The sequence below is a fragment of the Microcebus murinus genome, chromosome 11, assembly GCF_040939455.1.
Source record: "Microcebus murinus isolate Inina chromosome 11, M.murinus_Inina_mat1.0, whole genome shotgun sequence".
In the NCBI taxonomy this organism is placed as follows: domain Eukaryota; kingdom Metazoa; phylum Chordata; class Mammalia; order Primates; family Cheirogaleidae; genus Microcebus; species Microcebus murinus.
Genome location: NC_134114.1, coordinates 26,392,348 through 26,418,981, shown reverse-complemented (window position 1 = coordinate 26,418,981; position 26,634 = coordinate 26,392,348). Strand labels below are relative to the sequence as shown.

Here is a 26,634-nt window from a genome sequence, read left to right as displayed (position 1 = left end):
CTGAGCTCCATCTGACCCCTGGACTCTGGGTGTCTCAGCTTCCTCCTTAGCCCGCAGCTTTCCTTGACCACCTTCTTGACCACCTTCTTTTCTTGACCACCTTCCTCCATTACATCCCACCATAGCATGCGTGCCACCCACCTCCTCCCACCCCTACTCGTCTGGTTACTAGGCTTTCAGCAGCATTGCCCAACTGGGCATCTTCAGGCTTGGCCCCCTGCCAAGCCACAATAACACAGAGAGTAACCCAGAGAGGGCAGTAAGATGCCCTATATCTCCCACTGCCATCTAGGATGCCCCTTGCCCTGTGACATTCCACCATCAGCTTAACTTCTACTTTTCCAAGACTAAATCTGTCATCTCCACAAAACTGTTTCTGTTCACATGTGCATGGATTCAAACAGCACATGTGAACCCCCCACTCTGGGAAGTACTCTGCTAAAAGCAGTAGAACTGGACAACTGGCCATAGTTGTCAACTAATCCTGGGGTCCCCCAGTGTTCCAGACAAAAATGTTGAAGTCATCTTTGATTCTTCCTTGCTTTTATTTCCTGTAGCCAACCTGATGCCAAGGCCCAGTTTCCCTTCCACCAAAATGCCCCCCTTGCTAGCCCCTCTCCCACTAATTCCCACTAACACCAGTCTCCTCCTGTACCTGGAAGGCCACCATGTCCACCTCGCTTGTCTGCATCACCAGGCTTCCTTTCCCATCCCACGCCTCATGTGGTTCTCAGATATATTATGCTACAGATGCTTTTATGAAGTATCTCTTCTTTTTAAGTGTTTGCTGATACTCCACAATTTCCCAAAGTCAGCTTCACAGAACACTGATCACAAGAACATTCCCATGGAAAAGGGTCCTGTGAGGAAATAAGTTTGGGAAACACTTTAAACTATATCTCCCTGCTAAAAAGAAACAGTGGACATTAGCCTGCTAAAAGTACTAACCAGTCCTAGAGTAAAGAAATCTGTTTGATCTAGTACTTTTCAAAATTATTAACCCACTGAACTGATTTTTTTTTTTTTTGTGCAAAAGATGTTGATAAACAGAATTGCTGTGTAACAAACTTTAGCAATTGCTGTCTTTTGGATCAAGTTCAAACATCTTGGGCTGTCTTTTCAAGGCCCTCCCAGTGAGGTCCCACATATCTATGTACGCTTAATTTCTACTATTCCTCAATACAAATCTTCAATCCTTCAAAGACTGTGGCTTCATACTTACGAAATGTTCATCAATACTGACCCGGATACTAGAATCTTCTCTGAAGGAAAAACTGTTGTTCTTATAGACATGTGCTTGATGAATCTACAGTTCTTTAGAAGAACAAAGTGAGAAGATACTCTCTGTTTTCCAAAGTGTTCAAAGGATGGTTAATAAAAAAAAAAAAAAGCATAGTTAGAAGAAATTCCAAGCCCAAAATCCCTTCCTAAACTAGGCATTTCCTTTTTAAAAATCCCTTTGAACCCTTTTCTCAGTGAGGAATTCAATACCTTTTGAGGCAACACCTCCCATTGCTGGACACCTCTTAGTGGTTAGAGATTTTTCTGATGTGTGGACGACATCTTGAAACTCTGAGAGAAAGCAGCGTGTTTGGGGTCAGTGGCCGGCGCGTGTGTTGGAGGGACGGGCCCGGGGCGGTGAGGGTAACTCTGCCCCTCTGCTCACCCAGGAAGGTCAGCGCCGTGGCACAGAAGCAGCTCGGCCGCCTGTGGCACACCAGCGCTGTCTTCTTCCACCCGCCAATGCACGAATACGCAAAGGAGCTTTCGGCACTTCTTCCCGAGCCTCTTAAGGTACGATCGATCCATGCTCTCACCTAAAGGGACAGGAGTCTCATGATCCCCGGGCCGTTGCCCTAGGAAGCGGGAATATGGGCAGGGACTTCGGTCTGTGCATTGTGCATCCATAATGGTGAGCTGATAGCTACATCTGAAAGCAATCAGACAGAAGAAAGGAATTTATGAAGTGCTGGTGAAACAAGTCAAGATTCACTTGTGTCATTTCTTAGCCTCTGCCTCTTCTCAATATTCTCCTCACCACATCTTTGCAGAAATCACTTACCAGGAACCCCCAGACCTCCTGATGGTCTCATCTATGTCTTCGAGAAATGTTTTATCTCTTTGCTTCATAGCCTCTCTGCAAAGTCATTTGCATTTCTTCTTTTACAAAGAGTGGAGCCTTTTCTTTTTTATAAATGCCGTTCAGTTATTTGGCCCAAAATAAGTACACTTAGATATTTTTGTTAAATGAGATTTTTTTTTTGCATTCGAAATGACTGAGTTTTTAAATGGAATTGAAATGTTAAAATGTCAGCCACAATTTGCATTTGGGCATTAAATGAGTTAATATATATGAAGAACCCAGAACAGTGCCCAGTACCTGGCATTAATTACTATTATTTTACTATGTTGTCTATATTATCTAAATACACTATTTACTGTAATATCTAGAATAGATGAAGAAACTTGGAATAGCTGCCACCTGAGTCCAGCCCCAGATGTTCATGGAAGAGCAGAAGCAGGGAAGTCAGCAAAGTCATAAACACATGCCTCCCAGCCCTAGAGTCTAGAGGACACAGTTCCCTTTAGTTCTCCCCATTGTTTTGTTCAGGCTGAGCTGCATTCTTTGTTTGTTGGCTTGTTTTTCAACATTGGCAGTGTTGACTGCCATTTCAACAGTGGCAGTCAGGCGGGGACAATCCCCGGGGCCAGGGGTCCTGCCTATCTGAAGCCTTCAGAATCAGGTGGGTAGATTAAGTTCAGGAGCTGAGACCCAGTCCTCGGTCCTAGGACTGCTAAGCCATGAACCACAGTGTGCCTCTCAGCAAGTCTCCCAACCTTAGCATTTTGCAGAATATCAAATAAAGCCAATGAAAGCCCAGGATGTTTCACAGCTGAGACAATCTCTTAGCCATTTTTGCATGTGTAGCACTTCACAGTGGCTCAGTGAAGGAGGAGCTACAGAATTCACGGAATGATGAAACCAAGTCACCCACACTGGCCTGAAGGCAACTCTCCTTAATAATCAGACCTTGAGGGCACACATCTTGAGCGATTTTGAATGAATTGGGTACTAAGGAAACAAATTAAAGCATGAGTCCATGTGTCTTCTGTCCCCTCCAGGTCATCTTCTTGACCAACAGTGGCTCAGAAGCCAATGACCTTGCCATGCTGATGGCTAGAGCACACTCCAACAACATGGACATCATTTCCTTCAGGTACTCATGCCCTGGACTATTCAACTTCAGTAACATTGACTTACCCCGATCCCAAATGTGTGCCTTTAAATTGTAGCATGCAGGGGGAGAGGAGCTTTCCGAAGGGGTATTTTCCTAATATTAAGTTTTAGGGCAGGATCAGTCAAATGAATTTCATGACTGGATAGCCCCGCCCATAGGCCAGGATAGCCTGGCCTGTCCACGAGAGTGGGCCCTGACTAGCCGCAAACAACTTGGAGTCCTTGTTATGTCATGGATCTTCCTATGGACTTGAGGAAGAGGTCACATGATGGTGTTTTAACCACAAAGATGTGGTAGAGACTACAACATACACCAAATGGGAAATGACTGCTCTACATCCATAGAGCACCAAGGCTCTGCCATGTGACACTGGCACATTTTAATTTCTGCTTCTGACAAGGAGCCATGTATTTATGCCATAGTGCCAGCTGCACTCATTTTTGGCCTTTCATTCTCTTTAAGTTCAGAGGATGCATGTATAACCCTATATATTTCTACTTCTTTGGATGACTTTTGAGAACCGATAACTTAATAGATTAATTATTAAGCCCTTGAAGGCTAGATTAGCATTAAAAATATTATAAAACTAAGAATTTTGCTCACGGTTGCCTCTCTGAGGCAATTTTATACAGTACATTTAAACAGACAACTTATAGTGCACATTCTGTATCAAATGAGCATGTAGTTATTACAGGTGTTAGTAAACATTTTCTAAGGAATGTGGCAATAAAGAAAAGTAATTGATGTTTTACCTAAATAACATTCCAGAATATATAAGCCCAGATAAGTATTGATCTATTCAAAGCAGTCATGGTATGACCAGCATTCAACACATGTTGTGTCTCCTCTTCCCAATTATATGACCATTCTTTTGAATAGTCTTTTTGAATAGTTCTACATCCTAAAGGGTGATTTTGATTTGGGAAATTGCCAAAACTCATTTGAAACCCTTGTGAGTGATCAGGATGATTTATACTAAAGATAGCTGTTTCAGGTTCAAAAGAAACAAAACCTATATTTCTTATAAGCCAAATAAGGTGAACAACAGCTGCATGACAAGAAAAAATATTTGGCTTCTCAAGGTGACTACTTTGAAAACTAGTACTTGTTGAACGTGTTATTTCTGACATGTTGCTAAAAGATGAGTCTCATTACTTTAGAATAATAAGGTAGGGTAGATCCTCAGGTCAGAGTTCCTGGCCAGATGATCTCCAATTTCACAATTCAAATTTCACAATTTGGAATCTATGATACCAGTAGAAAAGATAATAAGTACATTCACCTGACACAGGCTTAGAAGAGTTTTTAGAAACCAGCAGAATTGAATGATGTCATGAATTTTCCGTGTTGTCCTACTCAGTGGTCCACAAGCCAGTGATCAAAGAAGAATGAACTTAACCCCATCCTGCTGTTTCTTTCTCTGCAGAGGAGCGTACCATGGATGCAGTCCTTACACACTTGGTTTGACAAATGTAGGGACCTTCAAGATGGAACTCCCCGGTGGGATCGGGTGCCAATCGGTGAGTTTTTGGATTTTTCTCTTGTTTCTTTAAAGTCCGCTGGGTACATGGAATTGATCGGGTTTTCCTGACATTAAGATTTAGAAACTAACGTAAAGGCTGACATAATCAGAGGTTCAATTTAACTCAATTGAATTGAAGACCATTTGGGAAAAATGTTTCTAGAAAAGGCTTCAGAGTCTGAGTAATAATTAATGATAGGGTTTTTTAAAACTTATCTTGCTTTTAAATAAAACCAAGTAAAGTGCAAAGTTCTGAGAACCTTGAATGCACAGAATTTCTATAGAGTCATCATTGTACTCACCTTCTGTTCTCACTTGCTGTACCTACCTTTCTAGCATCAGAATCAGATACCTAATTATTCTTCTTCTTTCAGATGCCCTTATCCACCAAACCCTTGAGCAAGTTGTTTCCAGGCCAACACCAAAATCAGTTTCCTTTGTACAGTGCCCAGATAACTGATTTCTAAGAAAAAAATTATCTCTTCAAAGCAGAATATTAGATTTACATCCTAAGCAGGGGAAGAGGGGAGGGAGGAATCTCAACACTAAATCAAGAAGCCCTCTTGACTTGATTGCTGCCATATGCTCCCACACATTGGCTGGCTTATGTCCATGTGTTACCAAACTCCTTCTTTTGTCATTTGCAGACAATGTGCCCAGATGTTTTTCGTGGCCCTTGGGGTGGAAGCCACTGTCGAGATTCTCCAGTGCAAACAACTAGGAAATGCAGCTGTGCACCAGGTCTGACTGGGCAGGGAGGGAGGGACAGAGGGGGAGGTCAAAGACATCAAGAACATGGATAAAGGTAGAACCATCCCTAAGTGAACAACTGAATTTGAAAAAAAAAAAGAGGGAAAGGAAAAGCCAAAGGAATCAAAGCTAGGAAGTAGCCAAGTGACCCCTGGTTGAATCAACACTTCTCCTGCCCACTGTCATTTCACTCTCAGACCATCCTTCTGGCCACGCAGGAAAAGCACCTCAGGCTATCAGAGCTAAGCTAAAAAACAAACTATCATCTGGTATTTAATTAAAGGAGCTCAATTAGCAATAGCTCTGGTATCAATTTTATAAGAAAACAAGATGGGTGGGCTTATTTACCAATTCCCAATGGAAAGAGGAAGGATGGAAACAAATACTTTTGGGAATCTCGAAACTCCGGTCAAAAAGTCCTCCAGGGACTCAGAAAACCAGCCAAATGACAGCGTCTGTCAAAACATAAGGCCGCCGTTCCTGAGGCTGCCAACAACTCTTGTAAAGGTTTTTAAGGCACTCTCACAAGGAAAATTTCTGTGTATCAGTCACATTTATATTTGCCTTCTTTACCTCTTCTTAACATGGGGAAGAGGAGGCGTGGAAACGTCATCTGTTCCCTGCCAATTAGCAGGCCCTGCTGCAGATTTGTCATCACAACACAGGGTCTTTTGAAAAGCTGCCCCTAAGTAGATGTGAAGGAAAAAACTAAATGCTCCAGTCGAAAGAGTTTTAATGGAATAGTATGAGTCACTGGGTTGAGAGGAAGAATGCAAAATGGAAGTCTCAAAAATCAGCTCTAAAAGGAAGAAAATTCACAGTCTTAAAATTCTGATGAGATAATAGCAAAATGGAGGTAGAAAGATAAAAGACAAGCATTGAAACAAGACAAGCTGTCACAGTCATAGAATTTAAAACCAGAAGGAAGTTTAAAGCCATTATTCAAACCCTCCACTGTAAAGATGAAGAAACCAACATCCTCATTGGGGATGAGAAGGGCTAGTATTTGATCCCAGGTCTTCTGCCTCCAAAGCCAGTGCTCCCAATACCTAGGACCGCCCTCCTTCACCCTGACATGCCATCAGAATTAACTCTAGCTGAAAAGCAACTCCTGCTCTGCTGGCCAGGATCGAGGAGATGCATGAGGTCAGAAGGTCTGGATTCCACTCCCAGCCCTGCCATGGTTCAGCTATGAGCAAAAGCTCCACCTTCTGCTTCTGTTTTCTCATTTGTAAAACAAAGACAGCAAGACCTGTTCCCCCACAACCCCATCTCAGTCCTTCATGAGATCAAGGCAGAAAGAGCTTTGTATATAGGAAGACAGATAACAGCAATGCGCAGCAAAGCTAAATCTGAGTATCATAACCATATGGCATCAAGAACTAAAATCACAGCACCTCACAGGCCTCTGTCTGACTGCAAACCTCCAGCACAGGGGCTAGTAGACAAAAGCACTCGAGAGATGGTCATTCCCTTCTATGTGCCCCTCCCCCTTCATCCTCTCTGCTTCCTCCCTCTTTGAGGACTTCTCTGCCTTAGACCAACTTGAAAATGCCAGAACCCCATGGTCATCTCTCTAGTGGCATCTGGAGGCTAAACAGTAGCGACAAACTTACATTTCTACTCCTCTGAACTGTTGTCTGTGGCATAGCTAATGTCAGCTGTTTTCTTAACTTACATCTTTAAGAGACAAGACTGGTTACCATATCTTTAAACAGGGTTGGAATACAAAACGGGACTCCCGCCTCTTCCAGTGCCTTTAGGATCTGAGAAGTGTCTGATCCTTGCTGTAAAATGAGTAAATTCACATATGTTTACCCAAGCAGCCCACCATGTGAAGTACTTTGAGCACAGATGTTTCCAGTTCTCAGTTCCTCTTAGGTTCATTCACTGGGTGCACACAGTTACCAACCGTGGTAGGGGGATTTTTTCCACCTCAGAATTATGTCATCACTCCCAGCATAGGCATGGGGGCATTTTGTGAGTCTAGCAGAGATGCTTATGTGGTAGATTTCATTCTCTTGCTCCATCCATCTCCCCAGGAGTTTTTCTTCCCAGGCCCTGAATTTCAGATGTAACCCATGAAGAGGTTCACTTCTCATCGCCCCAAATCTGTTACCAATCGTGTTATTCTTCTCCTTTTGGAAAACAAAGTTTTCTTTTTCTTAAAAATTGTTGTTCTTTCTTGGCTCCTCCATCGGCTTAACTCTTTCTGCACAACCAGCTGAAATAAACTTTCCAGTAGCCACTCTGCTGTAGCCAGCAGAGCACCAGCTCTCCCCCCACTTTGAGGTTGTCATGGAGACACCAGTGCACCGTGTCTCTCTGCAGAGGTGGCCTGACCCGCAGTTACAGCAACAAACAAGTGTGAAATCAGAGAAAAAGCTCATCACAGTAAAAGGCCTTCTCCGTGCTGGGCGTGTGGACAGACAGCGGGAAAAATTTTGAAAGGTCGGGCATAGGTTCAACCACAACATTTTGGTTTGGTTTTGCCCAAATTTAAACCAGTGGGGTTCATTTTGTGTCACTCTTTGATTTCACTAGTTACAAACGGGTCTGTTAAACTGTCGAACATGTCTGATCCATCCTTTAGGGACATTTGGGGCCGTTTTCTCTTTCTTCCCCAATTAAAATGGGGAATTTCAATCTTCAGAAGCATAGATTTATTTGTTTTCTATGTTCTACCCATCTAAACAGCATATGTGATGCTAAAAACATACTTTCTGGGTTTGATATCTTTTTTATTACTTTCTTTCTTATTCCCTCAACCTTCAACCTCCAATTAACCACAGATATCAGGAATCTCTGTCAATCAAGCTTCCCCCAATATCACGTGTAACCTAAAAAGATGTTTGGGGCCAGGTAGTGTTTCTTCCATTTTTTAATGAAGAACTGAAGTATAAAATATATATGTGCTTCAGTATGGATGGTGATATTGCTGAAGGTCTCTATTCCCTATGTCTAGCCTCAGGGTTAAATCCGTGTCTCTAGGCAAGTGCTGGGATGGCAGGTGGTGACCCGTCTCCCTGACCACTTTCACTGTCACTGGGCCTGGGGCTTCCCATCCCATCCACATCTTCCTCTGCCGTTCATGGATATGGGCTTAAGTACAGAGACTGTGTGGTGCTGCTGAGAACCAAATTACAGGTGTGGATAACAGTTCTTAAGGTTCGGTCATACATGGATGCCATTGGCCTGGGACCTTGGATATTCCAGAGTAGAAGGTGTCTTCACTCTTGCTGGTCCTGTTTCCTTGCTGGTTCCCTCTTCCAATTTTGACACACACATGGAGGCTTCTGGAGCTTGGGCCGGCCTCCTGGGCGATCTTACCCCTCTTCTCTGGTCTTCTTCCACCCACAGGATTTCATGCCTGCCTGTCTGTATGGTGAGCCTTACAGCTAATGAAACACCCATCAGCACTGGCAGGAATGTTTCCAGCATCTTTTAGCAGGATGGGAAGGTAAACACGGTTACTAATAAGGCACTTGGACTGGACGGATAGCTGTTACTGGTAACATGACAGCCTGGGTTACCTCCGGCTGAAAACGACTAAAAATCATGAATAAAATATGAAACACATTCTCTTTAAAACATGGATACAAGAAAGTAAGAATTCTCAGAAACGCAAAGAGGTCATTAGGGCACTGCAGCCAGTTTTGCCCTGAGGGCATTTGGTCAAACTGAGGACCCTTGAGCTGCAGTGTTCATGGCTCTGTAGAGGGCAGGGAAGAGAAGACAAAGTCAAGGGCCCAGACAAAATAAGGGAGCGGATAGGAAGGCCTCCCCTGCCACAGACTGGAACCCTCAAGGGGCCACACCTTCATTCATGGGCCAACTAGAAATAAACACGCCACCAAAAACAACCTGTCACAGGCCAAAGGGTCTGCAAGGATTCTGGTGCCGAGTGGTGAGAAGAGCATGTCTGGGAGGAACCGCCACTGAAAATTTGAACTCCACGCTGGCCCTGCAAGGCTGTGCATTCTGAACTCACTACCTCAAGCTGATAATTGGATGGAATCTTAGACTGGTAATGCTCCATGGGCCTGGGAGCCGCAGGTGCCAATATGCTCTGGAGGAACCTGCCTCATTTAGGCCTCAAAGTCTCACAAATGAAATTCCAAGGAACATAAGCCACCCATAGTCAAAACTAATGAACAAGCAAGGAAACAGAACTCCACAATCAAGAAAAAGACCCACAAGGATTTCAAACAATAGAATGATCAGATAGACTGTAAAATAAACGTGTTTAATACATTTAAAGAAAATCAACTATAAGCTTGAAAATAAATGCAGGGAATAGGAACTATAAAGAATGGCATAGCAAGTTTCAAAAACAAATATATCTTCTAGTAATAAAAAAATAATTGAAATTTAAAACTCAGAAGGTGTGTTTATCAGCAGGTAGAAAAAAGGGAATTAATGTATTTAATATTAAAGACAGATCATTTGAATTAGGATACTTTACTCCATTTGCTGATAAGAAAGACTTTCAAGTGAAAGTTCTCAATGTCTTGCACCAGTTACAATTCCTACTATTTATTTCCCTCTTAATTCATTAAACATTTACTGAGCACCTACAACATACCAGACAATTTGCTTGGCCACAGCCATTCCAAAATTGAACAAGGCATAGTTCCTGCCCACGAAAGCTCTAGGTTAAAGGGAGAAAGACCTATAAACACAAGCACAGGATCAAGTGGAAGGGCTGCAATGGATGAAAGTTGCCCGGCTCTAGCACATTCCTCTTCCGTCTGAATTCTAATTCTTCTACAAACATATTTACTAACTCTAAAGATGGAGATACTTTGTAGCTTTAAAATTGCATATCAAATTAAATGGCAATGAAAGGTAATAATAGAGTTATTTTCAAATAGATTAAATTACTCCAGTTACTTTTGAATGAAACCCACTAGATGGGTATCCTTAGATGAAACATCTATCTATTCCAGGCCTGATGACATTTTGGGGCATTTCTTCCCCAGATGGAAATGATTGAAGTGGTTTGTTTATGCCTTTATGACTATCCTAATCTCCCTCCTTGAACCAAAGTACAAGTCGTTCGGACAGAATGTTCCCTTCAGAAATGCATAGCCTTATCTCCTAGTTGACTATATTCCGAGTTTTCTAATCAACTTACTCATCCTGATTTCTATTCTTTTTTCCTTGCTTTTCCTCGTGCTTTTGGATGTCATTCTCACAGCTTCAAATGCTGTGGTTCATTTTTTGCAGACTGCTGCCAAGCTAGAGACGAGTATATTGAACAGTTCAAAGATACTCTGAACACTTCTGTAGCCAAGTCACTTGCTGGGTTTTTTGCAGAACCAATTCAAGTAAGTACATGAACCTTAAACAAAAATTGAGCTGAATCTACAATTATCAGACAGTTTTAATTCATGCATTCTAGATAATTCCAGATTAATTAAGTGTTCATTGCTGTTTTGGTCTCCTCGAAAAATCAAAAGGCCCTGATTTTCAACTTAACTTTAAAAAACCCTTGCTTTCATTCCCACATGGACAAGATAGATAGATGAAACTATTGAATACCTTAAATTCTTAAGATAAGGAAACCCCTAGCAATGTTTAGCTGCTTCACACTCACACTGTCAGGGGGAGTCTTTCTTTAATTTTACCAAGTCCCCTTATTGTAGTGTTTTCTAATCTCAGAAAAGAATCAATATTTGCATCCTTCCCCAGGAGTCATGACATAAGAATAATGGCCTTTCTTTCACCCATAGTTGAAACTGTTCTGCAGACTATTTTTAAAATTACTGGTTTTACTATCATGATAATAATGGTAATGACACTTTTGTTTTTTAGCATAATACTTTGGAAGGACTCGTGCTGTTATTATAGGTCTTCTTGGTTTGGTGTTTTGCAGGGTGTGAATGGAGTTGTCCAGTACCCAAAGGGGTTTCTAAAGGAAGCCTTCAAGCTGGTGCGAGAGAGGGGAGGCGTGTGCATTGCAGATGAAGTGAGTGGCCATGAAATGTTGCGATTTAGTGCAGGGGAACAAGAAAGGTACAGACCAAACCCTCTTCTGTATTCCAGGCAAAAAGCATCTAGTGTATTAATTCTGAAGTGTGGTTATAAATTATTGAAGCTTTTGCTAGTTGGCTGTTTGGTTAGTACATTAGCTGGTCAGCTTAACAAGTACATCAGAACTCAAATATCCAAACTGATGTCTAGCAAATAAGTTGCTAACAGGCACAGGTGATACTACCACTACTTGACATATTTTTTAACTTCCTTTCTGGGGATTGCCTCAGGGACAGCTGAGAAACCACATGGAAAATTTAATCTCATAACCACAAGTTTTCATCTCAATTTTTGCCAAAATTGTATTAGGCAACTTGGAAGCATATACCTTTCTACCAGAGCTTGCCTAGAAATGATATTTTAAAAATAATAATAGTAATCTGGCCTCTAAAGTAGAGGAGTGCTACTATTGCCATATTTATAAATAGTTTTTTAAAAACTATTAAATAGCTTGAGCTGAGGCAGCATTGTTGAAATAAACACACAGTACCTCCCAAGGGAACTACTTTGAAGGGAATAAAATTCAATGGTTCTATGAACTCTAGCCTGTGTGTTTTTGAAAGAGGTCAATTTACTTATAATTACATCATATATTAGAATGTATCAAAGACAGCCTTTGTCTACTGAAAATAGCTATGGAGATCAAAAGACCAGTGGATGGTCACTAGGGCCATAGAAATCTTCCTGGCTCACTGCTGGGTGACCTATGATTATTGTCCTGGCAGGTGGTTAGACCCACCAGTGTTACAGCCCAACCAAGTTCATTGCCCACTGCTCAAGAGGAAGCCAATACACTGAGACAGCAGGGGCTACAGCAGAGAAAGAGTTCAATACCGCAGGTGCCATGGGAGGAGACAGAAGGAAGTTCTCAAATCCATCTCCTTGAAAATTTGGGAGAAAGGTTTTTTAAAAAATAGTTTGATGGCAAAAGGCTAGGCAATAGGGCCTGCTAATTGGCTGGGTTCTGAGCAGAACCATCAGGGGTGTAGAAATCGTCTTCTTTGCTGAGTCGGTTCTTGGGTGGGGGGTCACAGTACCAGGTGAGTCCATTCCTCTGTGTGGGCCACTGGTCTGGGTGGGTCAGCTGTTCCACCAGAATGCAGGGCCTGGAAGATAGCTCAAAAATTAGCCTTAAGTTTCGCAAGGATGATGCTATCCATGGGAGCAATTAAGAAAGCTAAGAATCTTCATGACCATCAGCAATAAGATACCTGAGTAGCAAGCAATTATAGGAAAGCAAGCTAGGGAAGAATAGCTGGGTATATATATATTTCCTTTTCCACAGTCCCCACCTTGGGCCCCTTAATTTTTTTTAAAGAGCCTGTAAGTATGTTTCCTACCTGTCTCAGTCCTGCCATCTTTGCCTAAAGAGTTTTCCTCAACTAAAAATTACCCACAGCTGACGTTGGGCTGCCCCCTCAGCAGAAATTTTGCAGTTTCTTCACGCACAGCCAGGTCTCTGTTCTGCCCGGGGTGCACTTGACCCCTTGCATGAGGCTCAGGCTGGCCTCTTCCTGCCATGCCCATCCTCCCGTCCCCAGCCTGCCGGCAAACTAATCAAAGTCCTACCCGAAGAAGATCAATCTGCCATTAAAAAAGAAGAAAAGTATATTCAGGCAGTTTAAAATTAGCCACATCAGTGAAGAGGATAAACTTTGGCCTTGGAATCAGCACACAGGAAAGCTGCTACAGTCTGGCTAATTAGAAGAAAAGTAGGATGAATTCAAAGAAAAGATGAATATCAGAATTTTCTAAGATATGTCATTTTATGACTCCCAAAAATGTCATTGGAACCTCTCTAACACAGGGTAACCTTAGGAAGGATGGTCCAACACTTGAAGCTCTGCGGGGGGTGGGGGGTGGCAAGGGCAATATATGTAACCTTAACAATATTTGTAACCCCATAATATGATGAAAAAAAAAAGAAGAATGGTCCAGATGACTAGGTAAAGATAAGAATAGCTGGAATTTTCTGAGCATTTACTGTGTGTCTCACTGTTTGTAATACTTGGCGTGTATTAGCTCAGTTAATACCTATAACAACGCTATAAGCCCCATTGTTATTACTTCCATTTTGCAGATGAGTGAATTCAAGTCCACGATGGTTAAGTCACTTGTCAAGGTCATGCAGTTAGTAGGGACAGATCCAGGATGCAGACTCAGGCTCCCAAAACCAGACGACTAACCACTGTACCAAACTGCCCCTCCCAGATGACAAAATGCAATCCTGCCATTGAATGCTCTTACCCAAGTCATCTTAATTAACGATCACATATTCTTTTTTTCAAAATGAGGAATTTAGAATCAAAGATAGAAAATCGGCAGCCCCAATAGACTGGGCAGCCAGTCTATGCTGGTCTGGCATAGACTAACTTTGAATTTGTAATTGGCTGTTTAGACGGGCATGTACACCCACGGTCCCCACATCTGCTCCCTGTCATGACCCAGGCCACTTCTCTCCCCAACATGTGCCCCTCATCCCAAAGACGTTTGAGTTTTTGAACCGTAGAATGATCCATCTCTGACCTACTGTAAGAGTCGATGAAACTGATGCTTCCTAGGTGGCTCAGCATGGTTTACTGTCCTACATAATTTCATGCATTGCCCAGGAAATATGATTTTTCACCATTTATACCATTTAGTTATGGCACTTAGATAGATGAAGTGAAAAAGGAAGACAGGTAGGAAGACAAAAATATTGGTTTTCCGAGAGCAATTCCCCACATTATCATATTTGGCAAATCATTCAGCTTGCCCAGAGGCCGGTAAGTAGGAAGTAGGAGACCCAGGATTCAAGCCCAGGTCTATCCAATTCCCATATCTAAGCCCTTCTCCTTGGTCACTGAAAAGGTCACTGTCATCTAATTGGTCACTGTCATCTAATTCTAACCCCTGGAATCTACCCTCGCTGCAGCAGCCTAGGGAAAATGAGAAAGGAGTCTGAGAAGGAAACTTGCTCTTCTAGGTGCATTTTAGAATCAGCATCAAGTTCCCAGACCACCATTCCCGCCCTGCATCCGGTGGATGTGCGGAGAGAGACAGACAGATGGAGAAACTGAGATCCCAAAAGAGATCAAGAGGCCTTTTCCAAGCACAGAAATGTGCGTGGATACGTCTGTGTGGCTCTATTCAGTTAGGCACTTCTGCCACTCCTTCACTCATTCGACAAACACCCTCTACATGTCCACTTTGTGTCAGGCACTCTGCTAGGTGTCGTGGACAGACAGAGAATGGCACACGTACACTGTGATGACAGCCCATGGTGAAAGCTTCCGATGGCAACATGCCCAGAGTACCTCGAGAGGGAGACCTGCTAGCTCTGGGAAAAAACTTCCTAGACCAAGTGATGACAAAGGCATGTTTCAAAGGACAGAAGTTACTGAGCTGAAGAAGCAGGAAGAGGATCTTCTAGAGAGAGGGAACAACAGGCACACACACACAAACACCTAAGGTCAAATGTTAGTCCAAATCATCACAATTTCTAGATTAGAGAAGTTCAACCCCAACTGGCTCAGCTGGGTCTTCCTTGCAATGCAGTTCTCAGGGAGGGGAGAGGCCCCTGGGGACAGGATGACATCTGTCTGGGCTGCGGTGAGTGCCCGGGCTCCAAGGGACTGACAGCAGCTCCTGCTGCTTCCAGCCTGGGGCAGACCCAGCTTCTCCACTTTTCCGCCTTCCTGCCTTACACCCAGGGGATGCTTATTAAATATTGTTAGTCATAGTGATCCTTTTCCCGTGGTTTATTTATATGACCCTCACAGAGTCCTGGAATGTATTGTTATTAGTATTGCTACTGAACAGGTGAGTTAACAGAGGTTTAGAACAGGGGTCCTCAAACTTTTCAAACAGGGGGCCAGTTCACTGTCCCTCAGACCGTTGGAGGGCTGGACTGTAGTTTAAAAAAAACTATGAACAAATTCCTATGCACACTGCACATATCTTATTCTGAAGTTAAAAAACAAACGGGCAAAAACACCCGCATGTGGCCCGCAGGCCGTAGTTTGAGGATGCCTGGCTTAGAGGATTTAAGAAACAATTCCAGAATCACACAAAGCTAGTAAATGGCTTTTGATGCCTACAAGCTCAGATGAAGCGCTCTGCTCGTGATACTACAGGATGGCGAGGATGATGGCTGACGATGACAATGTTGAAGAAGGGGGGAGGAAGAAGAGAGAAAGAAGGACAGAGAAGAGAACAGAGAGAAAACAGTATTTCTTGAAAGGTTTCCAATGGTTTTGAATTTGTTTTCATCAGGTGCAGACAGGATTTGGAAGGCTGGGTTCCCATTTCTGGGGCTTCCAAACCCACGACGTCCTGCCTGACATTGTCACCATGGCTAAAGGGATTGGGAATGGCTTTCCCATGGCGGCAGTTGTAACCACTCCAGGTAAGACGTGTGGGCAGTTTGTGTTTGCTTCTAGGCCGCCTGCATTGGCTGTGGCATAAAATACATGTGCTGGAACTTTCATGGGTTGGAGACGGTGATGGGAACTACACAATGCATTTCCCAAGCAATGAAAAAAGAGAAACAGCCTGTCTGCCAGATTGTGGATCAGATCGAAGAAAGCCAGCCTTTTCTGATCTTGCTGTAGGGCAGACTACTTCTCCCATCCCCACAATGAAATGCAGGGTTCCACCACATGGTCGAGGTATAGGAAAATATAGTACAAAACCAGCCCTGAAGGCCGGGCGGTGTGGCTCACGCCTGTAATCCTAGCTCTCGGGAGGCTGAGGCGGGCGGATTGCTCAAGGTCAGGAGTTCAAAACCAGCCTGAGCAAGAGTGAGACCCCGTCTCTACTATAAACAGAAAGAAATTAATTGGCCAACTGATATATATATATAAAAAATTAGCCGGGCATAGTGGCACATGCCTGTAGTCCCAGCTACTCGGGAGGCTGAGGCAGAAGGATCACTCGAGCCCAGGAGTTTGAGGTTGCTGTGAGCTAGGCTGACGCCACGGCACTCACTCTAGCCTGGACAACAAAGTGAGACTCTGTCTCAAAAAAAAAAAAAAAAAAAAAAACCAGCCCTGAAACTTCCAAAGATAGTATTCTTGTTGCTTGGTCTTACTGAACCAATAAGCTATAGATTCAAGATCCCCAGTGACAGATTTCTCATCAACAAGACAGACAAATACAGTAATATTTTATTGATCCAGAACATTCCATGAAATGAACATTAGACTTAACTGTCTTTTCCATTTTAGTGAGGTTTGACAGAAAGTAATTGTTTATGAACCATTTATTTTTGAAAATCTTAAAATTATTTCATTTCTTTTTCCCACCAATACTAAGCACACCACAGAGGTCTAATTAAGTACCTTGTAGATATCTCAGTGTTTTTACTGAATGAATAAAGGTACAAAAAAGTGGATGAAAAAGTGAAGTATAATGAACTGAACATACACTGAGCCTGAAACAAGCCAGAAATTATGTAACTAGATCCTTGATATGAGATTGTTTTCTTGACATTTCCTTTTTCGTCTGGAGTAGAAGTCAGAAAAAAAAAAAAAAAAAGGTTTAGCTAATTGAAGATTCCATGTAAATTTCCATAAATCAAAATTTAAGGTATTTCCCAATTCATACAACACATTAAAGATTGTTTTTCTCAATTAGTAGGAAACAGGAAACACATTAAAGATTTTATCAAACTTCTCATCAAGTAAATAAAGATATTTTTCCTTATCCACGGTAGTCAGCTCAGGCTGCCAAAACAAGATACCCCAGATTGGGTGGCCTAAATAATACACACATATTTTCTGACAGTTCTGGGGCTCGAAGTCTGAGATCAAGGGGCCAGCAGGGTTGGTTTCTGGCAAGACCTCTCCTTTAGGCTTGCAGATGGCCACCTTCTCGCTGTGGCCTTTCCTCTGTGCACACAGGGGGAGGGGGAGGGGGAGAGGAGGGGGGGGAGGAAGGGAAAGCTCTGACAGCTCTTCCTCTTCTTACAAGGACGCCAGTCCTATTGGATTAGGGTCCCATCCTTATGACCTCATTTAACCTTAATTACCCCCTTAAAGGCACTATCTCCAAATACAGTCAATTTCAGGGTTAGGATTTCAACATATACATTTCAAGGAGAAACTTCAGTCCATAACACCCATTATCAGGCGAGTGAATAATGAATTGGATATGACGCCATTTACAACACGTGAGTAAGTGTGATCCAGATGGTGTGAGGAGAGATGCTGAATAGGAATGAGTCACTCTTTACTCACCTAGATTTTTCTCCCCCTAGAGATTGCCCAGTCTTTGGCTAAATGTCTTCTTCACTTCAACACCTTCGGAGGGAACCCCATGGCCTGTGCCATTGGATCTGCAGTGCTTGAGGTTGGTTCCAGCGGCCACTTTAACATCACTCATTTCACAAAAAGACTATTCCAAAACCACACCCACATTATCACATCACATTATTCAAGTGGAAAGCTAATTAGTAATGCATCCATTTAACCTAGGTGTCCAGTAATTATTCTGCCTTCCCTCTTTTGTAAGACCTACTTAGCATACTTGAAGTATTGAGTAAGAAATAATATTTAATAAACCTCACATGTATAGGAAATACAAGAATTCCCCTAGCCAGATGGTAGCACTTGAATTTCTTTGTTATTTACTATCTTTGTTTTTAGTTTAATTTTGGCTCTGTCTTGTGTATTTTTTTCTTTCTTCCTTTTGTTGGACTATCAGAAATTGAATGACTAAGAAGACATGGGTTCTATCTGATTACAGCAAGGTAATTCAGCTATTGTGATCAACTGTTGAGCCCTGCTGCACTGATTTAGTCTGGGGTCTCATCTGTTGAAAAAGATTTTTTTAAATGTTCTTGCTGATATGCGTAATAGCATTTGCTTACAGAAGTATAACACGTTTCTGGATGAATGTCTTAAAAATTAATTGCAGTGGTTGTTTGTTGGGAGGAAAACTTGGTGGCCAGGGACCGAGTTCAGCAGGAGTCATTCTGCTGGATACACTTTTTTACTTGCTGATATTTGAACCATGAACATGATTTATTTATTCAAAAAATTAAATGCAAAAGTATTTTTAAATAAAGATAAAAAGTAAAAGCTGTCTTTGGTAATTAGTTATCTCCAAATATGATCAAATCATGAGATGAGAAAGTGTGGGTGGGAATGTGTCATCTATTTCCTTTTGTAGACATTGCCAGGTTTTTCTTTTAAGTGCTGGGTCACCTCAACCAATTTAGAAGGTAGAGAAGATTTAGGCGAACAAATAGGTCTTAAAAACATCAAGGTTTGCCTGGGATCATGCAATTATTATCAGCTAAATATAAATGTAGTATATCTTATGTGTCTTGTCAAGAATCACAAGTGTCTGCTGGGAATCGAACTTAGATGAAAATCTTTTTATGTCTTTAGGTTCTTGGGCTCTGGGCTCAGCTAAAGAGGCCAGGGCCCCAAATTGGGGTTCTAGGGCTATGACAGCCTCTGTCTTGGCTCCTAAGTTCATGGTCCTCCAGTAGGGAAAGCACCTGTGATATTTTGTTCTTCAGAGCATTCATCTTATTCACACCGTATTCCAGTTCTCAGCAAAACCTGGCAATAGTGTACCTTAGATTACAGCATCTATGTTGCCAAGTGCATGGAGACACACCTTTTACTCTTTCCTAAATTTTACCCACCCCTGTTGGTGAGGAATCTAGGGGCGGCGGGGGGGGGTGGATCCCCTATACTAGGACTTTTCTTCTCCTTACAACAAATCTTTCCATAGTCTGTGGCTTGGCCACACTAGACTTTGTCCTGGGTTCTGTCTGGTCAACTTACCATAAATAAGGTCATGTACAATTACCTCCCCACACTTGTCAGTCAATCTTAGAACTTTTGCCACATAAGATCATCTGAGGTTTTTTCTGAACAGGTAATTAAAGAAGAAAATCTACAGAAAAACAGTCAAGAAGTTGGTACCTACATGTTACTGAAGTTTGCTAAGCTGCGGGATGAGTTTGAAATTGTTGGAGACGTCCGAGGCAAAGGCCTCATGATAGGGATAGAAATGGTGCAGGATAAGGTAGGTTCCAATCTGCCATTCCCTCTGCAGCTGCCTGGGGCCAGCCGGGATTAAAGTAGGAAGCATCAGCTGAAATCTCACTTCATTCATTCTCCAGGAAAGAGCGCATACAGCCAGTAAGATTCTGCAAAGCCCCTTATAGGAGAGTAGAGAATGTTGAGTGGGACCAAAATCCTGGCAGATTGTCAAGGGTTCTAAAAGGGTGAGGGAGAGCATTTGAAAAAGGGAGCTGCTATTATCCTTGCCAGACTATGCAAAGAGCATAGGCAATGATGAAATACTTAGACATATGGGGAAGAGAGGAAATGATCTGAGGAGGGACGGGTGGAAGTAAGGAGAAAGGGCCAGGAGAAGGTTGTAGTGAAGATTTGGGGAGAAGATGTTCAACATATAATGGTTTTTGTGTTTGTTTGCATGCTTGCTTGGATTTCAATCTCCCAAGCAATGATGGAGGAATATTGCCCACTGAGACCTCAAACTCAACACGATGACATTGAGCTTAGCATTTTCTCCAAAACCAGCTGTTCCTCCTAAGATCTGTTTCTCCTTCTTGCAGCTACCCAGCCTAATACCACACAACAATCTGTGACTGCTCCTCTTCCCTTATGTCTGATGGCAAGTCTCACTGATCCCTTCTCTGCTGTGTCTCCAAATCCTTCTGTTTGTTTCTGCTGCTGCCCCTACAGTCCATGCAAGTAGCAAATGGTACCTGGACTCCATAAAAGCAAAGCCTGAGGATGGTAGCAGCAGGAGGATATTGTCAGGAGGATCCCTCTTGTCTACAGGGATCTGGCTTTCCTGGAGTGATCGATCGCTATTTGCTCTTACCACACCACCCTCCTCAAGAAGGGTTGCTGCTCAATTCTTCTAATATTCAGACCAGGCATGGATAGAAGACTCTTTCATTAATACTACATGGCAGAGCCAGTACAAAGCTGGAATGCTTAAATAAGATTTGAAAGTCAAGGGAAAATAAAGAGCAATATGAGAATAGGGCCTCCAGCTCACAAGTCCTAATGTACTTACCTTAAGCCTGTGGTCTGGGACAGGGGTTGTTGTAGGGCTCGGAAGAGTCCATCTTAGTCTTCACCCCAGGACCTCCCTCAAAGATATCTCTACTCATCAAAGTCTAGGCCCAGAGAGGAGCAGCCCATGAGAGAGAGCTGTCCTCCCTGTCCCCTATTCCAAACCCAGCATCTGCATGCTCAAAGTCAGATGAACAACATGTTCATCAGAACTTTGTCATAGTAAAACACTGGAATCCTCCCAAATGGCCATCGATGCAGAACAAGCTAAATTTTGGCACATCCCTGATACAATGGCATCGATATGTATTTGACATGCAAAGATATGCAAGCTATATTGTGGAAAGATAAAACAGGTTATAAAATAGTATCTTAGAAGGAGCTCTTTTTCTCTTTGTTCTGGCATTTGTTAGTTATAAGCACAGGCTCTGAGGGCAGACCACCCAGATTTAAATTCCAGCTCCTCCACCCACTAATTCTTCTCACTGTTCCCTCAATGCCATTCACTGTCCTACATGCAAATGACACCCAAGCTTTTCTTCAAGCATGGAACACAGTACTCTCCTCTCTAGCTCTACCTGTGAAAATTCTGGTCTTTTTTAAGATCATGCTTCATTGTACCCCCTCCTTAATGCTTGCCTTTGCTTCACCCCCATCCAAGGCTCCACTCTTCAGAGAATCCCTCTAGTACTCACTGTCTAAGGAGTTCCCTTGAAAAGATCTTTTCCACTATCTTAGTCCATTTAGGCTGCTATAAAAAAGTTCCATAGTCTGGCTATCTTAAAAACAGTAAAAATGTATTTCTCATAGTTCTGGAGGCAAGGCAGTCCAAGGTCAAGGTATGGACAGATTCAGTGTCTGATGAAGACCCACTTCCTGGTTCATAGATCACACCTTCTCACATGGATAAGGGGCAGGGGAGCTCTTGGAGTTTCTTTTTATAAAGGCACAATCCCATTCATAAGGGGCCCACTTCCATGACCTAATCATCTCCCATAGGCCCCACCTCCATGACCATCACATTAAGAGTTATGTTTCAACATATGAATTTTGGTGATGGAGGAAACACAAACATTCAGTCCGTGGTATCCACCACAGACTCTTGACTCAGTTTTTATGTGTAAATACCTTATTTTCCTAAATGAATTGTATACCTTTGAGGCCAGGAAACATACACGTGGTAAGTGCTTTATACTGGTTGATTGGTTTCAGGCCCCTGCAACACTTAGACCATATTCATGTGATTACAACAGCTGAGAACTTTGCTACAATGCTGTTCAACATAACCTAAAATAAATGCTCCCATACTCTGTTGGTGAGGAGCTACAGCCCTTTGGACAACAATTTGTCTGAATCTATCAAAATTTTAAATGTCTATACATTTTGACCTGACTATTGCATTTCTAGAAATGTATCCTAAAGAAATACTCACCAAAGTGTATGAAGATATATATATATATATATATATATATATATATATATAAAATAAACAGGGATGCTTATAGCATTGTTCATAATCATGAAAAATTGGAAACAACCTAAGTGCCCCAAAATAGGAGATTGAGCAATGACTGCAATGAAATACTATTTAAACTTAAGAAGACTAGGTCCAAATATACTGACATGAGATGATATCCAAAATATACTGTAAATTATTAAAGAAAATTGCAGAACATTTTAAAATATAATTTATTTTTTAAAAACATGCCTAAAGATGTATTTATATGCATAGAAAAAGTGTCTGATTCATACCAAATTGTTGATGGGAGGTGTCCCTAGGAGGATGGGGGAGGGGACATTTTCTGTTTTTAGTTTATGTACTTCTGTATCATTTGGATTTTTTTCTGATAATCTTGGACTACTTTTTAAATGCATATTCACCACAAAAAACAAAAAAACAAAAACCAAAAAGACAAACACAAAACTACATTATACACCCAACAAGGAGTCTAATTACCAACATGACCACTTCACTATCAAGCGGTTGGGTCACAGGCCTCAACAGACTGCCCTACAGCTTTGCCTCATTAGAGTTTCTGACCCTGCTTTCCCTGAGGAATAAATACATATTTAATTAGTCACAGCAGTCCAGGCCATCCAGGGAGAACTGGACAAGAGAGCAAGAAGGGTGCTGGCCCAGGCCAAGGCTGGGGTGAGGCCAAACTCCACCTACCCAGAGCTGCCATGTTAGGGAAGGCCCCACCAACCCAACTTCCCCTCAGGAAACCTTTCTAGGGGCCCTGGCCATTTCTGACCTCTGGTCCCTCGAATCATATTTAACTTCTTTATAGTTCTCAAGGTTTAGCCCTAAATTATTTGTCTTCCCTCTCCAATAGATGAGAACCATGGGGCAAGCAAGCATGCGCGATGGCATTTGGGGACCAATGAGAAGATCCTAGTCTTTCCCCCTTCCAGGTCCTCTGTGATGCAGTAATCTGAAAGTTTGAACATTATTTGCCTTTTCTTAAAGTTTTAGAACAGACACCAGTGCAAACATCTCTGGGAGGTCCGGTCTTATTTTATTTTCAGACCCTGACACCTCATAAGAAATGGAGGATTGGGGGAAAGAGTGGGCCAGGGGTGGGTGGGGAGAAGGAAATGGGTGCCAAAGCCTAGAGGGAGGTGGGTAGGAAGCCATGAGGATGGTAATGCCACTGGGCACCCTGGAAGGAGGGCCCTTGTGCAACTTCTGAGCCATTTCCTGGACTTCGAAACGAGCTCTATTTACATGGGCGGAACAAAGAGAACAGTCAAGGAGAATTCCCACATAAATAAAACAGACTCCGAATTCAGTTATTAAGGAACCAAACTCCCAAGGCACCCATTAGCAAAACCAAGATTTACTGCCTATCTGCATGAAACTTCATTTTGTCTTTGGGGATTCGGGATGAATTGGAATAAAAACAAATATTTTTAATAACACCCTCGAAAACTCTAGTCCACCAATTAACAGCTTTATTTAATTATGGCGGGGGGGGGAGGGGAAGAGAGATAAAAGAAGGGCATTCATCCCTTGAGGGGTTTTCCCCCTTAGAAATAATGCCTTTAACCATTCAAACACCAAACAGAAAGCATTTTAAAAATGTATTTACAGGAGAGCCGCAAGCCTCTTCCCCGTGAAGAAGTAAATCAAATCCATGAGGACTGCAAACGCCTGGGGCTCTTAGTTGGCAGAGGCGGCATCTTTTCTCAGGTAAGAGGAAGGCTGGTCCTTACCCACCTGTTTAGGTAGGCGTCTCCCCGATGTCCCAATGCTGGTCGCTTTTCTTCGCGACTGCACTGGGGGGCGCAGCCGCACTTGCTCTCGGGCTGATGCGCAGGTATATTAAAAAAAAAAGGGCAGCGGAGCCAGCGGGCCACTAGGGGGCGCCGTGGGGAATGGTTTGATTATCGCGACTGGGGGAAGATACAGGGGCTCACACAGGTACAGCCCAACCAGACGATTGACAGTATGCATGATGATAGAGTCATAGCACTCGTGCAGTAAATAACCTGCCTCGTGTGTAATCAGTTCTAACCCCCGTCAAAGCAATCCTAGCCGCTCTCAGCTCAGCCCTGGGCTCTGACTTTGGGACCTCGCTAAGCCTCAGCGGCACCTGTGGCGGGGAGCAACCTAACAGCGCTGTCAGGCCCAGGCGACGCCTGCCAGGAAGGCGGGGGACCCCCCTGGGCATGGTCTCTAATGCAGAACTCGAAATCAGAGCTCCCAGCGTCCTTCGCTGTCAGCCTGGGAGGTGCGGAGACTGCACTCCCTCCTGGAAAAGCCGAGTCGAGCCGGCTCCGCAGTCAGGACCCTGGTGTCGCTCTGCAGTCAGGACCCTGGTGTCGCTCTGCGCTGGGGCGTGGGGTGCTGCTCTGAGCCGGCTCGCCAGCCCCAGATCCCTCGCGCCAGCAGGCCCCTCGCCAGGGACCGCCTCCCAGGCAGAGATGTAAGAGTGAAGGTAACTTCGGCTCCTGCCTAATCTGTTCTTGTCCTTAGTCATCTTTCTTTCCCGTTTTAAACGTTCTTCATTCCTCCCGGTTTCCTGGCTCCCTCCCTGTTTCTCACGATTTCAGTGACCACCTCATCCTTCTCAGAGAAAATTGAAGCTATCAGGAAAGATCTCTATATAAACTCGCCTGTCTTCTATCTACTCTTACCTCCTGTATTAATCCCTTCAGGCTGCCATAACAAAATACTATAGACTTGGTGGCTTATAAGCAACAGAAATTTATTCCTCAAAGTTCTGGAAGCTGGGAGGTCCAAGATCAAGGCACCAGCAGAGTCGGCGTCTGGCGAGGGCCTGTTTCCTACATGCCCATCTTTCTGCTGTGACCTCACATGGTAGAAGAGGCAAAAGAGCTTTCTGGGACCTTCACTAACCCCCACATGAGCTCTGCCCTCATGACCTAAGAAATAGAGGCACTGAGAGGTCAGTTAAACAGCAGAACCAGGATCCAAACTCAGGCGGTCTGATCTCTAAACCTGCCCTCTGAGGAGGATAAGCCCAAGGGGACAAGACCAGAGGCAGGGAGGCAGGGTGGGGGCTGAGGATGTTTGGTAGTAGGGATAAAGGAGACCTTCTGAGGACAATCCTGGGAGTAAAATGCACAAAACCTGCATAGGAGAAATGAAAGTCAAGGGTGAAACCCTCATATCTAACTTGGTTTAGGGAGGTCAAGAATGAGTTCAGCTTTGTTTGAGCATGCCATTTGAGGTATTGATGAACATCCAGTTCTATCTACAGATGCTCCTTGACTTACAGGGTTACATCCTGATAAGCCCATCCCAAGTTGGAAATATCCTAAGTCAAAAATGTACTTAATACCCCTAACCTACTGAACATTGTAGCTAGCCTAGCCTATCTTAAACGTGCTCAGAACACTTAAATTAGCCTACAGTTGGGAAAAATCTTTCAAGGAAATTATTATTTTTATAATAAAGTGTTAACTATCTCATATCATTTATTAAATATTGTATTGAAAGTGAAAAAACAGAGTGGTTGTATTGATACTCAACACACGGTTGCTACTAAATGTTCATCACTTTCCCACCATTGTAAAGTTAAAAAATCTTAAGTCAGGAACCATCTACACAAGTCTGTAGCTCAAAGGACAAGGCATAGGTGAACATCGATTTGGAGTTCATTCGCACATGAGGAAATCTACTGGGAAGTCTCCTGTCTGGATGAGAATTGCAGTGAGGTGAGGATAGAAATTGGCATAACACCTACAATCAAAGGGCAGGAAAAAGAAAAGGTGCCCAGGCAGAGACAGAGGGGGCAGGCAGGTATAAGCAGAGTAAGAAGACTGTGGAGTCATGGAAGCAAGAGAGTGGAGACATTCAGAAGAGGAAGGGTCCTAAGTGTCAGGTGCAGCAGAGAAGGCTGGGAAGGATGAGGCCTGAAAGATGCCCAGTGGATTCCACACTTAGCAGGCAACTTTTCTAGAGTGGTGTCAGACCACTGGTGGCAGGGGCAGACACCAGACTGTCATGGGTTGAGATGTGAATAGGGGGAGGGCAAAGTGAGAAATAACAGCCAATAAGCATCAACCAGTCCTTTTAGTAAGTGTGGCTACAAGTAGAAGGATAGGTAGCATTGTATGGTAGCCAGAGGGAACCCGGGGATCGACACAGATTTGTATTTGCTGTGGCTTGGACTGGGGTTGTGAGAGCTTTCCACCTGCTTGTTTAAAGGCTGAGGGGAAGTCGAAGAGAATGATGTTGATGAAGTTGATGATGTAAGAGAATGCAGGAGTGTTTCCTGGCATGAAGGTGACAGGAGTATCCAAGGGCAGGGGTGGACAGTTTAGGGTTGAACAGTAAAAATATCTCATTCTCTGAGCCTTCAGGAAAGGATATAAAAATGGATATGAGAGCAAACGAGTTTATAGAAAGATATTTCCTGACAGCTTCAATTTTCTCTAAGAAGGATGAGGCATGATCATCTATGAAATAGAGTGAGAGGCGTAGGAGTTGAGCAAGGAAATTGAGAAGCATGTAAAAGTTTAGAATGAGAGAGAAAGCTGACAGAGGACAAGAAAATTGAGGGAACCAGCA

The 26,634-nt window shown here is 43.1% G+C and overlaps 1 protein-coding gene across 2 annotated transcripts in view; it reads left to right on the top strand.

Annotated features, from left to right (window-relative positions):
* Window positions 1–26,634, top strand: part of AGXT2 (alanine--glyoxylate aminotransferase 2) — a 36,116-nt gene that overhangs the window by 7,602 nt on the left and 1,880 nt on the right. For both annotated transcript variants that reach the window (XM_012758142.2, XM_012758141.2), the window contains exons 4-13: window positions 1,671–1,794; window positions 3,124–3,218; window positions 4,666–4,759; window positions 5,409–5,502; window positions 10,741–10,841; window positions 11,390–11,482; window positions 15,802–15,934; window positions 17,786–17,877; window positions 19,420–19,569; window positions 23,689–23,787. In XM_012758142.2, the coding sequence (XP_012613596.1) occupies window positions 1,671–1,794; window positions 3,124–3,218; window positions 4,666–4,759; window positions 5,409–5,502; window positions 10,741–10,841; window positions 11,390–11,482; window positions 15,802–15,934; window positions 17,786–17,877; window positions 19,420–19,569; window positions 23,689–23,787 (1,075 nt within the window). The remainder of the gene's footprint in view (window positions 1–1,670; window positions 1,795–3,123; window positions 3,219–4,665; window positions 4,760–5,408; window positions 5,503–10,740; window positions 10,842–11,389; window positions 11,483–15,801; window positions 15,935–17,785; window positions 17,878–19,419; window positions 19,570–23,688; window positions 23,788–26,634) is intronic.